The 12,354-nt window shown below is 53.7% G+C and overlaps 3 protein-coding genes across 3 annotated transcripts; 2 read left to right on the top strand and 1 right to left on the bottom strand.

Moving 5' to 3' along the window:
* Positions 1-696: 696 nt before the first annotated feature.
* COCSUDRAFT_47664 (WD40 repeat-like protein) lies at positions 697-5,063 on the top strand (the record flags this gene model as incomplete). Its single annotated transcript, XM_005647205.1, has 11 exons — positions 697-1,007; positions 1,107-1,214; positions 1,378-1,635; positions 1,775-1,894; positions 2,066-2,188; positions 2,367-2,497; positions 2,775-3,003; positions 3,260-3,331; positions 3,627-3,840; positions 4,279-4,463; positions 4,848-5,063. Exons 1-11 carry the CDS (start codon positions 861-863, stop codon positions 5,061-5,063), a joined length of 1,803 nt encoding a protein of 600 aa, XP_005647262.1. The 5' UTR covers positions 697-860.
* Positions 5,064-5,701: 638 nt separating this feature from the next.
* Positions 5,702-7,129, bottom strand: COCSUDRAFT_66359 (hypothetical protein). Its single transcript, XM_005647204.1, has 4 exons — positions 6,958-7,129; positions 6,487-6,811; positions 6,282-6,367; positions 5,702-5,959 (listed from the first exon to the last, which is right to left on the bottom strand). The coding sequence occupies exons 1-4, from the start codon at positions 7,074-7,076 to the stop codon at positions 5,869-5,871; spliced, it is 621 nt and encodes a 206-aa protein (XP_005647261.1). The 5' UTR covers positions 7,077-7,129; the 3' UTR covers positions 5,702-5,868.
* Positions 7,130-8,185: 1,056 nt separating this feature from the next.
* COCSUDRAFT_47663 (hypothetical protein) lies at positions 8,186-11,942 on the top strand (the record flags this gene model as incomplete). The annotated part of the gene is made up of 6 exons (XM_005647203.1): positions 8,186-8,540; positions 8,667-8,761; positions 8,888-8,942; positions 9,073-10,062; positions 10,213-10,359; positions 10,731-11,942. 6 exons carry the CDS (start codon positions 8,186-8,188, stop codon positions 11,165-11,167), a joined length of 2,079 nt encoding a protein of 692 aa, XP_005647260.1. The 3' UTR covers positions 11,168-11,942.
* Positions 11,943-12,354: the final 412 nt, after the last annotated feature.

Here is a 12,354-nt window from a genome sequence, read left to right as displayed (position 1 = left end):
TTCTCCGCCCTTCCTTTTCACCCTTGCAGCCTGTTCCTTTGGATTGCTGGCCTCGCTTGCAGCTCCATTTCCTGTTGTCTCTGCTGCCGAATCCCTCTGCTTTGAGGGTGCATCCTGATACGTTCACACAGATATTTTTCGTTTCTGGTAGGCTGGAGCAAGGAGCAAGCTCCCCCAGAAAAAACCAAGTGCAGGCTTGAAAACCGAGAACTGGCAAAATGTATTGAATTATACTTGCATGATAATTATAGCATGTGTTTGCAGACAGAAATGGCCGCCACCTCTGCATCTTTCTTCTTTCGTGTCGTTGTTCCTGTCGTGTCACCCGAGCCAGGATCGGTCAAGATGGGCTCATTCCTCTTGTTCTTACTGCCGTCCTCAACCATACTAAGTGAGCGCTGATTGCTAGTCGATTCACCAAACTACAGCGGTATGCCCATGATCTGCAAATGTCCAATTTTCAAGGAACAGGCACAAGATGTCAACAGAAGCAGGTCTGTTCGCTGATGACTTTTAGATCCAGATCACAGTAAGGAGTGTTGTGGTGGACCGTTTCTGTTCTTGAGCAAAAGCAAGAGCAAGAGTTCCGGAGCACGATTAGCAAGCGGTGAGTCACTAATAGTGAGGAGGACAAAGAAGCTGCTCTTCAGATCCGACGAAACCTGTAATACAACAAGCGATCTAGAAGCAGAAGAAGTCGGAAGCCAAGCTGTATCTATATAGGAGCTTTGTTCTGTGACCCGTGATATTGCTACCATCTCATCTGAATCCTTACAAGGACATCCTTTCCTCAAATGTAATTTTGGCAGACGTACGTCAGAGCTCACATTAATGTACTTGTGAGAAGCTTTTTGAATTTGATGCCATTTGCCATGGAGGTTGACATCAGTCCAACCATAGTGCAAAACACAGTACTCCAATTTCAGCAGCGGAATGCCTTCACCTCTGGCTTCGTGGATGTCGTTGCAGACTATCAAAATCTTCTAAGGAGATGCAAAGAATCAAAGGTACGTCCATGTGTCTGCTAGCCATCGAATGTACATGTTTGCTTAGCAAACAAGTGGTGTTGCTCTGGTATGATGGGTGGCTCACTTTGGTTGGTACAGATCCGCAACACGCAACTTGAAAAGGAGGCTCTTGAGCTGCGTGCCGAGAACGCGACCCTGCAACAAGCTGTGGAGCATTCTGCGCATGCCGCAGTGAGCAACGAGAAGGTGTGTTGTGACTTGCATCATTATTTCCTCAAAGAAACAGTTTCTTTTCATGCCCGGTCTTCAGCTTCGGGCTAGATGCAGTGCAAAATGTGCGATGTAGAGAGGTCAGGGCACTGAGGCTCGGATGTGCGATGGAGTTGCTGTATTGCTTTGGATTATGCAGGTGGCGGTTGCAGAAAGCAGGGCCAAAGAGCTGCAGGAGGAGCTGACGGGGGTGTACAAGGAGAAGTCGCGGCTGGCAGAGGAGCTGGTGGCAGCTTCGCGGCAGCTGCAGATCGTGCGGGACAGCAATGAGGCGCAGGCCCGAGAGCTAATTGATCTGGCGGCGAAGGGCCGAGACATGCGCGCCCGCATCAAGGAGCTATCCGACGCCCTTGAGAAGGAGCAGGCTGCCACCAGCCTGGCCACAGCTGAACTGCAGGTGCAGCCCTCTGGCAGAAGCTGTTTGCTGGAACCTCCATCAGATGCAGGGGTCTGCATAAAAATGATGTGCATTGGCAGGCTGGTTTGCTGTGAGTAACAACCCTGTGTGCTTGATAAACGTTTGTGCTGCCATCCAGTCGCGCCTGGAGGAGAAGGAGGCGGCAGAGAAGAGGGCAGCAAAGCTTGAGAACGAGCAGGCTGAGCTCTCCAAGCGGCTGGTCGACCTGAAAATGAGCGAGATTGAACGCATGAATGAGGTGACTTCTTCCTTCGATCTGCAAGCAACCTGTCTGTCGAAGGCTCAGATGTCTTTGCTCCGTTGAAAACTGTCGTTTGGCCAATAGAAATGGCAACTTGCGGTCTTTGTCATTTCAAGACCACCGTTCTTCAACATATTTCTGAGATCTGGGGTTGCTGTGCTGCTGCAGGTGAATAGGATGTGCGAGGAAATGATGACCAATGCGCGCAACATGGAGCGAGCCGCGGCGGCTAGCTCCGCTTCCTCGTCCCAAGTCGGCCGCTTCCACTCTCTTCCCGCCGGCAGCCTCACGGTGATCCCTGACTTCTTCTGTTGAAGTGCTTTGCTGTACTGTGGAGAGTGGCTACAAGGTAGCATGTCTGCCTGACACATAATAGTGAACGGGTTACCAGCAGATCTGAGTCTTTTGCGCATGTAATTGAAGTCATTGTCACTCATACTCACATGAAATTGGACAATTGACGGTGCAGGGCATGGTGAATGGCATCATGGCAAAGACGAAGGGCGTCATGCACGGGGCCATCGAGTCACTCGTCCCCGACGCTCCTCTGCGCTCGGTGCCTGCACATGAGGGCGGCTGCTACACGCTCGCCTTTGACAGGTGATCCCGACAATTATCCGAACTTGATTGCTAAACAGCCGATGGTGCATCATGACACTGCCATGTCAGGAGACAAACGGTGCATTCATGCAATCGCGGTGCTATGGACACAAGGGCCGGGCACTCTTTGCTTCTCCTTCACGTTCCAGACAGTCTTCTTAAGCTTGGGACAATTTTTAGTATGGTTAGTGCACACAATGTCTGTTTACATACCCAGTGTCTCCAGGACCAAAGTTACATCTGCTGGAACGAGTATCTTATGGAGCTGGGCTGGCAGGTCGGGGCAGCGCATGGCGAGTGGGGGAGCAGACAAAGTGGTGCGGCTGTGGGACGCATGCAGCGGGCACCAGACGGGCACGCTGCTGGGCATGACAGAATCAGTCACAGAGGTGGCCTTCACCTGCGACCAGAAGCACCTGCTGGCTTCCGGCGCTGACAAGGCCGTGCGCATGTGGGACCTCGCGTCCGGCCGCGTTCGCCACACCCTCACTGGCCACAGCCAGAAGGTCTGCTGCTGCTCTCTTTGTGCCCAATCTGCAAATTAAGCTCGCCTTCCAGCGCTTCCAGTCTCTAGGAGGTGTTTACAAGAGGAGTCTGGCTGCCTTTGCCCGACCACGTCCATTGCTGACCAAGCGGCAGGGGAATGGCCAGAGCAGCGTTCTGGACTTGGGGGGGGTTCCTGCATCGGGTCACCATCATCCTCATGCGGAGCACTGAGTCACGGAGGTTGCGGCTGACTGGGAGGTGAAATGCTCTCTGCAGGTGTCCAGCGTGGACTGCAGCCCGCTGGAGCCCAATCGGGCCGTCACTGCCGGCACGGACCGCTGCATCAAGGTAACGGCCTACCGCCCAGGCCTGTGCTCTTTTCTGTAGTGCAGTCGGCCTGCTCTGGCTGTGCATCGAAGAAAGAATTTGGCAGTGTGGACCAATGTGCGTGGTTGGTTCACCTGAAGCTTATAGCAATGCAGACTGCGTGCTGCTCTGTGCAGCTTATCCTTCAGTCCTTGGCATCATTTGTGGTCTGCTGAACGTAAATTATGGTCTCCTTTATTTTCGGGCTCATCACTTGATGGGTCCTGGATCTAAATGATAATCTGCTGGATAGGAATTACAAAGGGCGGTGGCGCAGGTGTGGGACTTGGGAAGGGGGTACTGCACGAGCACGTTGATCTGCCACTCCAGCGTGAACAGCGTGAGGCTGACCATGGACGGCTTCGCGGTGGTGTCCGGCCACTTTGACGGCGCGCTGCGCTTCTGGGATCTGCGCTCGGGCAAGCTTGCCAACGAGGTGGCCGGCCTGCACACGCAGCAGATCACCTCTGTCTCCATCGGCCTCCGCACCGGTGCGCGCCGCGCCTACCCCTTATTCACCCTGGCTCTTAGCACACTGTCGGACATGCTGCAAAAGGCGCATCATGCAGGCGGGCGATTTTGATTTGTTTAAAGGTGAGAACGGGGACAGTCTCTTTGTGCATGCTCAACATCAGGCCTGACAAGTCCTTGAAGCCTGCTTTTCAGGAGGCACGGGCACCACTGACATGGATGCTCCTCCAGGTTTTGATATTCTGACTAGTCACCTCCCCAAAATGGTGGACGAGCAGGGGATTCAACTGGTTAAAGTATCGGGACTTGTCTGCATCAATGTGGCTTCAGTCACCATCTCCTGAAAGGCTTGAACCTAGCAGCTCAAAGTCTATTTCATATCATTCGAGCCGTCGCATAGCTCCCAGGAAAGACTGCAGATAAATCTGCGAAAAGAACTCATCGTGGCGGCTGCGCAGGCTCGGTGCTGACGTGCGGTAAGGACAACGTGGTGAAGGTGACGGACGCGCGCAGCTTCCAGGTGCAGCCGTCCATGGCCGCGCCGGGCTTTGCCGTGGGCGGCGTATGGAGCAAGGCCTGCCTGGGCCCCGACGAGCGCCACTGCGCCGCAGGATCCTCCACCGGCTCAGTCTTTGTCTGGGGGGTACGCCCCACCCCCACCCCCACCCCCTCCGCATCCCCTTCCCCACACTCACTCATCAGGGGATCATAATTCAAGCAAGTTCCCTTCATTCTTGCATGCGCGCTCTTCCTATCAGGTAAGGGGTGGCTGCTGCGGCTGGCATGCGCCCGGGCTGCCGGCTCGCTTTATAAAATATAGCATACCGGAGTGTCTCCACATTGTGTGGGAGCCTACACATGCAACTAGCAGTTTAATATACCTGTCATCATGTGTCGCACGTCTCCTTATGCTCTGTGGGACTGGGTGCAGCTCACTCTGTTTAAACTGGGCTTCCATTCCATGTGTTGCCCTGGTGGGTTAATCCAAATCAGCATGCTTGAAAGATCTTTGTGTGTCATATTCCAGACGGAGAAGGGGAACCTGGTGAAGACGCTGAGGGAGCAGGGCAGCGCGCAGATCGTGCAGGCGGCATGCTGGAGCCCCCAGGGAACGCCCCTGGTCTCCGCCAACAAAGAAGGCCTCATCACCTTCTGGCAGCCCACCCCCGAGGACTCCAGCCACCACGATCACAGCCATCAAAGGGGCCACCATCACCTTCATGGCAGCCGCCACACCCACTGATCTTGCACACACTGGCTCAATTCTGCCTGTGTTGTCTCGTCCTTAGTTCTGTTTGTCTGCTGTATCATGCGTTTTTTTATAAAGTATGATGCCTCTATGGCAGAAGGCGTTTTGCCAGGCATCGAAGCGCTGTGCAGGCTAGAGCTGAACCTGATGCTCGATTGGGCTGCAAGGATGTGTACGCTAGCAAAGGAGACATGTAGACTTTTGTACAGGACCCCCTTGTGAATGTTGCTGAGTGTAAAGTAGCAGATGGAAGCAAGCAAATGGTTGTACTCCCAGTGCTAGTGTGTATACATGTAGCCTCAACGAGAAGGCAGCGGCCCACCCCATCCGGGATTGATGCAGGAGGTAGAAAGAGTGATCGTCATGCTTTTTATGCGTCCTCGGAATGCATTGGATTTTCTAGCGACTGCCACATAGGGATTCTTGCTGTTCGACTGTAGACTGCTCTCTAAAGTCAGACTGTGCATGCTACAATCAACTCATGGTTTCTGAGTCAGAAATTCTGACTTGCAGAATCTGACTCTGCAAGGTGTAAAAGGGTCTTGCAGCGATTGGTACTGACTTGCACAGCCACCCGTGGACATTGACTTATCAGCACAAGATGCAATTTCGCACTGATCGCTCTTGTAATTGTGCAGCATCTACCAGATTCCCTGCTCAAATTTGTAGACAATGTCCATATCAGACACATCGCTCAAGATTCTTGTACAAAACACTGTGCCCAGCACACTACGCAGCATGGCATGTCCTGTACCAAAGATACTCAAAATTGGCACTGTGTGTTGGCAGCAGATCCTCCTCAGCTCCCAAATCCCTTGCCTCCCCCTCTGATCGCCTCATCTGGCGCACGCTTGCGCTTCGGCCGCTGCACTCCCAACGCCTGCAAATCCCTGCAGCACAGGCATGCCAGGCATACATCTTTATGATTATTATCATTACACGCTTTTCCTGCCGAAGGCAAGGTGCCTCTGCAGACAAGCTGCATGTAAAAGCTGCCAGATTCCTACCCCTTGCTGGACTCGCCAGATCCAAGCAAGACCCGATCTACCATGGGCAAGGTGCTCGGTAGTTATACCGCCCCTTGCCAGCCGGGGACATAGCTGAGGCAACAGTTAATGCCTCAATTTGAAGGCAGGTTCTGGGCGTGCATCCACCCAAAATGAACTCACCCAAGAAGGGTCAAAACTCTGAGGAGCAACGAGAGGCAGTCACCTGTCTCGTTGTGCAACCTCAAACTTCTTCTTGTCCTCCTCCTCCGCTCTGCTGTCGAAAAAGGACGAAAGGGAGAGGTACGCGACCTGCGAGAGCACCCAGTCACTGATATAGCGATGGTTCTAGCCCAAGGAAAGGTCAAAATCGATCCTCTTCAACAACAACGAATTCTTCAATTCTGAAAAGGGGTCAGGTCTCCACCCACCCCGACAGTCACTATGACAAGAGCCAGAATGACGACGGTGAAGATGCCGGTGATGAGGTAGTCAGTGGGCACAGCGCTACTCGCATCTGCGGCCTCTAGAGTGTCTGCTCTGGCCCACCCCTGCTGCAGGAGGGGCACCAGCACTGCTGCTAGCAGTGCAGGAGATCTCAGCTGGCCGCTGGCGCTCTCATGCAGGCTGAGACCAGTGGCTGTACAAGAAGAGGCACGTTTGCCTGATTGCTGTTGACACCCAGCATGAGTTGGGCTCGATGAGTGCTGCTGTGTGCTGGCCCCCTGAGGGACACTGAGTCTGCACGCCAGCCTCCTGCGTTCGTGGAAGATTTGAGCGTTGTTAAGTCAGGTTTCTAGTTCGCGATTCCACACTGTGGTGATGATCTGGTACTAGTTTGTCAGCAACGACACGATTATACTCCTGTTGACCAAGTCAGCGTATTTTAGGAGGAAACGCACTGTGGCAGGCAGGAAGCAGCCCTGTGAGCGTTTAGAGAAGGTCTGCGTATTGATGCATGTCTTTGGAAGGCGTAATATGCACGGCTTGTGCAACCATGGCTCTGCTCGAGGGCCAGCATTTTTACAGTCCGAATAATTGCACTTCAAGTATCCTGATTAGATCAGATGTGAGGTACTACTGCTTTAATTTTGAACATCTGCACCAAGCCTTTCATAAATTCAGTTTTATCAAAGCGATCATGATGGCTTTCTCGATCATCAAACAGGGCACCCGAGTAATCAAAATCCACTACTTTAGTGGATGTAAACGCTACTAATGTGGTGGATTATTGGCAATCAGGGGCCATGCCACCTGGTAACACATTCCATAGCATGCCATTTTGGTAATAAAAATTAGGCCTTTCGTCAGTAAGCATGGAGAATGATCAGTGATGTGTTTCTGTACCGAGCATGTCACTTATTATTGCTAGGATCCCGTGTTACAAGTGTGGCAGTGACAAGGAGAAGCTTCATCCGAACTGCGCAAGTTCAGAACGCTTGACTCGCTGTGTAGGTTGTGATTATATTATCAGATTCTATTCAGAAGGTCTGACAAAGGACGAATACGGCCACGACGCTGTTGCCGACTGGGTCTTCAAACAAGAGGCAAGGGTGCCATTGCAACGTTGCAATGCCGTGGACTCAGGGGTCAGATATTTCCATCAGAGCTGCCTTGGCCGAGATGAACCTTCAGCATTGTCCAGAGCTAATGGCTACTATTCTATTCGCGGGAAGATTGAGAGCGAAAAGTATCCAGAGCTCAGAAATATTACCCACAAATGCTGTGAGGACTGCGTCATTGCAGCCCAAACCAGGGGCAAGGATCTCAATGAGGATAAGTTGAATTTTATCATGCATCAAGGAGTGATTGGTAGGTCTCAATAAGCACTCCATCTTTGAAGGTTGGGAACACCTATGTTTTGAATCTCCCCATGACCTTGACACAGAGTAACTAACTCTGACTTTTGCGTTGCGTTCAGAGGCAGAGACCGGCGACTTGGAGAGGAAGAGAGCCGATAGGCGATCAAGCAAGATTCGAGGCATCATTGGTGGTCAGCAGGCTCGCCTCGAAGACAATGGGACGACTTCGACCGCCATCTTTGCAACGAGACACCTCAATCAGAAAGTCAGCTTCAGCAAGAGCGCCAGCAGATTGCTGGCAGCAGTGCCCAACCTGAACAGGACAGTGATGGCAGCCTCGTATCTCCAGGCCAGTGGACTTCAGGCAGGCCAGACAGCCCAAGGACAGGCGCAGAGGGGCGCCACAGCTGCAGCAGGCGGCATGCAGGGTCCCGCAGCCCCAGAGGCAGAAGCTGCAGGACCTTCGCAAGCGCCACAGCCAGGGATCAGCCGCAGGCAGCTCAGCGCTCAGGGAGCCGAGCAGGACATCGTCCAACGGTGGCTTGCGTTCAGCCTCAAGGCCTCATCCACCGTTGCAGAGCTGAAGCGGTTCCTGCTTGACAGAGGCCAGCGGCCAGTGATCTTCACCAGAAGCGCGCTGCTCGCCAGGGTGGAAGGGCTGCTTAGATTTGAGCATCCAGAAGGTAGCTATCCATGATGGCTGTAACGATCAGCGCCTACACATCTTATGCCTGGCAAATTAATAACATGTCCTCACCATTTCCTCTGGACATCTTATGCGCTGGCAGCTAATGGATGCTGTCATGCAGGTGGACTGGAGCCGAGTGCGGCGGCGGTTGAAGAGATCACAGCCGCTGTTGAGGCCGCAGCCCAACCGGCACGGCAAAGACCAGCAAGGCAGAAGGTGGGCATCTTGTTGAGGATCCTTATGTTTGCATGTGCTTTGTGAACGCCTCTCATCTGTCAAGCTGCTGGTGCAGTGAAAGCGAGTTTGGCTGAACACACTGATTGTAAGTTATTGTTGTTACAGGCGCCGAAGAAGTCACAGCTTCAGATGGAAGCGGCCAAGTCCATTGTTAACAAGGGTGAGTGGGCGCTCTCAGCTGGAAGCTCTGATCACCTGGTGACTGTTGCACACCCGAGAAGGCTTTAACTTCTGCAGATTTGATGGAAGGGAATGATAGCCAGTCAATTGAGGCGCTCACATGTTTGCAGGAGTGAGCAGCGGCCTGCCCGTGGTCAAACTCAAGCAGATTGACGAGTTGCTCTGGACCTTCGACAAGTGCCACTACCTGCCGCAGTTGGGGGAGAGCACTCCCTCGATTGGTGTCGCTCTCTGGGCCGTCACAAGCACGCTGCACCGCGACGGGGAGTTCCCAGCACGCAACTTGTCCCAGTTGGGTCGTGCTGCCAAGGCTCCTGTTGGTTTGGTGCGCGCTGTGCAGCCAGGCAGCGATGGCACCCAGCTGCATATGGAGATATGGTTCCTCGAGGCGCGCGTGCAGACAGATAGCCAGGGGGAGCCCGAGGCAGCGGTGGCAGGGGAAGGCGGTGGGGCACGCGCAGATGTGGAGGGACGGGGTGCAGGAGAGGCAGCCACCGGTGGGGGCGTGCAGGAAGGGCATGGGCGGGGTCGGGGCAGGAAGCGTGGCCGCCGCGGCACAGGCGGGGCGCGTGGCAGCAATCGGCCCAGAAGGGGCAGCCGAGGCAGGCTCAGGCGCCCAACCGCCAGAGCCGCAGAGTTTTGGGGTCCCCCCACTGAGGGCGACGAAGACGAGGTTGGGAACCTCTTCTCTGAGTCAGATGCGGATGACCAGCCAGCGCAGCAGCACAGTGACCCAGCAGAGCCAGAAGGGCAGGCAGAGGGTGTCCTGCCTGAGGCCAGCGAAGTGCCGCCGCAGCCCACAGCTTGTGCGAGCCAGTCGCCGTTGCACGGCTGCTTGCTGGCAGATGAGTCGCCGCAGCCTGTGCCAGTCCCCAACGTGCGGCTGAGCATGCAGGGGCATGCCGCATCGCCGGCCAAAATGGCTGTGCTGGTGATCGACTACCGGCACATTGCAGCGGCCCTCTGTCATCCAAAACGGCTGAAGGTGGCTCTCGGAGGCGCTGCCGGGAGCTCGCCCATGAACGTCGAAGAGGCTGCAACTGGTGTGGCGCTGGCAATGTTGCTGGCTGAGGAGCAGAATGCGGCGCGCGCCGGAGAAGGTGAGGAGCCATCATGGCTCTCTTTGTCCTGGCTTATATGATTCCACTCACAGTGAGTTTCTAAGTTATAATGCCATGCGAATCATACCCCGAAGGTTTATCGACAGGTAATTGTCAGCAATAAGCTGACGACAGGCATGTGTTGTCTAGGTGGGAGTGCTACGGCAGCGGAGCAGTCGCAGTCAGCCTTGGAGCAGTCACCGCTGTCTGGCGCCATGGTCTTCTTTGATCCTGCTCTGGAGCTCGCTGCCGATGAGGAGCCAGCTTCCTCCTACCGCTCTGCAGATGGCCCAGCAGGCATGTACAAAATCCTGCTCTGTCATTCCTGTGAACTTGTCAACTGACTGCTCTCATACGCTGGTGTAGTTGATTTGTTCATGTCTTGTCTCTCAATGCTGAAGTGTCTGCTTGCCCCTTTGCCTGAGCCATGCCTGTCTTTCACGCACCCTGCTCCACATGCTGTGCTTGCCCCTTTGCCTGAGTCATGCCTGTCACTCACGCACCCTGCTACATATGATGTGGTAGAGTGCCGCACCTAAGGGTCATCTGGGTAATACTAACAACAGGAATAAATTTGAGCTTGACATCCTAGCAAGACACTAGGGAAGATATTGCTTGAATGCGGTAATAATCGCGGATTGTAAGCAGCTGTGTGTTGGTGCGCGCAGGTCGACCGTCCCTGGAAGTTTCCTCCCCTGGGATCAACATGGAAGCTGCAATGGGTGTCATCGCAGGGCTGGCATGTCAGCTGAACCCCTCGCCGCAAGCCAGAGGCCATTCGAGCGCGCACAGTGACGTGCAGATTCTGCCAGATGACACAGTCTATGTCCTAACAGATGACAGGAGGATAGTGGGGACGGCAGAGGTGGTGCATATTGGGCCTGGCACACGGTTCCACGGTGCTGAGCTTGAGGGGTTTGGTGTTATTTGCGGGCTCACCATCACAGACGCAACTGGGGCTGGACACCAGAAGGCATGGTTGAGCGACACAGATGAAGTCAGAGCAGGCAGAACACCCTTGGAAGCAATTGGGGGCAATCAGATGGTGGCAGTTCCCGAGAGGTGCCTTCGCTTTCTGAGGCGCCCACCGGCGGCTGGAGAGTGACTTGCAATGTGATCTTTGCACTTTCAAGCTAAGTCAGTTTCAAGCTTAGTCAGAATTGGCGTGTGAGCATGACGCAAATGTAGCATCAATTTTTTTTATGTCCTAAATTTGATATTGCAATGAGGACTGTAGTAGGTTGTGACCAAGTCTGCCTCACTACAAGGCGTTGCACATCCATGCGCTCTACGCAACTAATATTAGTCACTCACTTGTCCCTCTCTGCACATGTGCGCAACAATCATGACGGTAACCAGATATCATGCATGTAACAATCTGTAAGGTAATTCTGCTCCCGGTTGCCTCACATGCTCAACCTTCGAATCTGAAGTGGCCAGTGGGATGGAGCACTTCTGCTTGAAGACAGAGCACTGCTGCTGACCGCCACAAGGTAGTGGCGGTGGAGGGCAAGAAAATAAATCCCCTGAGCCTATCTTATAATATTATTAACCCCATCTGTCATTGAGCAGCCTGGCTCGTTCTTGCTGTTTCTCTACGATGTCGGTGTCGAAATCCACTCACATAGAATGTTGAACGTGGAAGAATTGCTACAAGATTCTTCTCAGCATCATCGCACTTCTTGGTCGCTGCATAAAGACACACGGCATGTCACATCAGATGGCGCAAAGGTGATGCCCTTATCTTGCCGGCACCCACGCTATGGTACACGCACGCGATGTGTATCAATCAAATGTGCCACAAGCGACAGAATTGGGGTGTCAATTTGCTGCACAGCGTGGGTGCCCCTCCTTGATGGGCACATCTCTTTACATCGAGCAGCCATCTGAGATCGCCAGGGTTGAGGACGTGCTGTCCGTGCAGCACGCACTCAGCGTCAATATTTAGACTCTTTCAATATTGATTATTGATGGTATTCTTGTGAAAGAGTCTCTTGACCGGCCCTGTAGGTATCGCACGCTATGAAGAGGCTTTTGCAGTCCAGGGTTGGGGCAGCACACCTCTGAACATAGGACCTGCCACCTTTGTAATCTTGCTCAAACGAAACCCTGAAATGCCTTCTCGAAGAGTGTGGTTTTCGAAATTCCTTCAAGCACCACGGCTGTGTGTGCAGGAAACCTAGTAATCTTCAACCACTGAACTTCCTTGAAGGCGGGAGCCATGCATGCACACACCGCCCTCATTCACTGGGCACTGGTCATGTACAGGTGAGATCTCAGGAAAGCAAGAGT

This window comes from Coccomyxa subellipsoidea (assembly GCF_000258705.1).
Source record: "Coccomyxa subellipsoidea C-169, whole genome shotgun sequence".
Taxonomy (NCBI): Eukaryota; Viridiplantae; Chlorophyta; class Trebouxiophyceae; family Coccomyxaceae; genus Coccomyxa; species Coccomyxa subellipsoidea.
This window is presented reverse-complemented; position numbering and strand designations above follow the sequence as displayed.

Bases quoted from the DNA above. Each gene is read 5' to 3' on its own strand.
- COCSUDRAFT_66359 (XM_005647204.1), bottom strand. From the start codon at position 7,076: ATGCTGGCCCTCGAGCAGAGCCATGGTTGCACAAGCCGTGCATATTAC. The intron at 6,368-6,486 runs GTGGGTGGAGAC...GTGCTCTCGCAG, and splicing joins TTGTCATAGTGACTGTCGGG to GTCGCGTACCTCTCCCTTTC. The intron at 5,960-6,281 runs GTGACTGCCTCT...CCTGTGCTGCAG, and splicing joins GAGGTTGCACAACGAGACAG to GGATTTGCAGGCGTTGGGAG.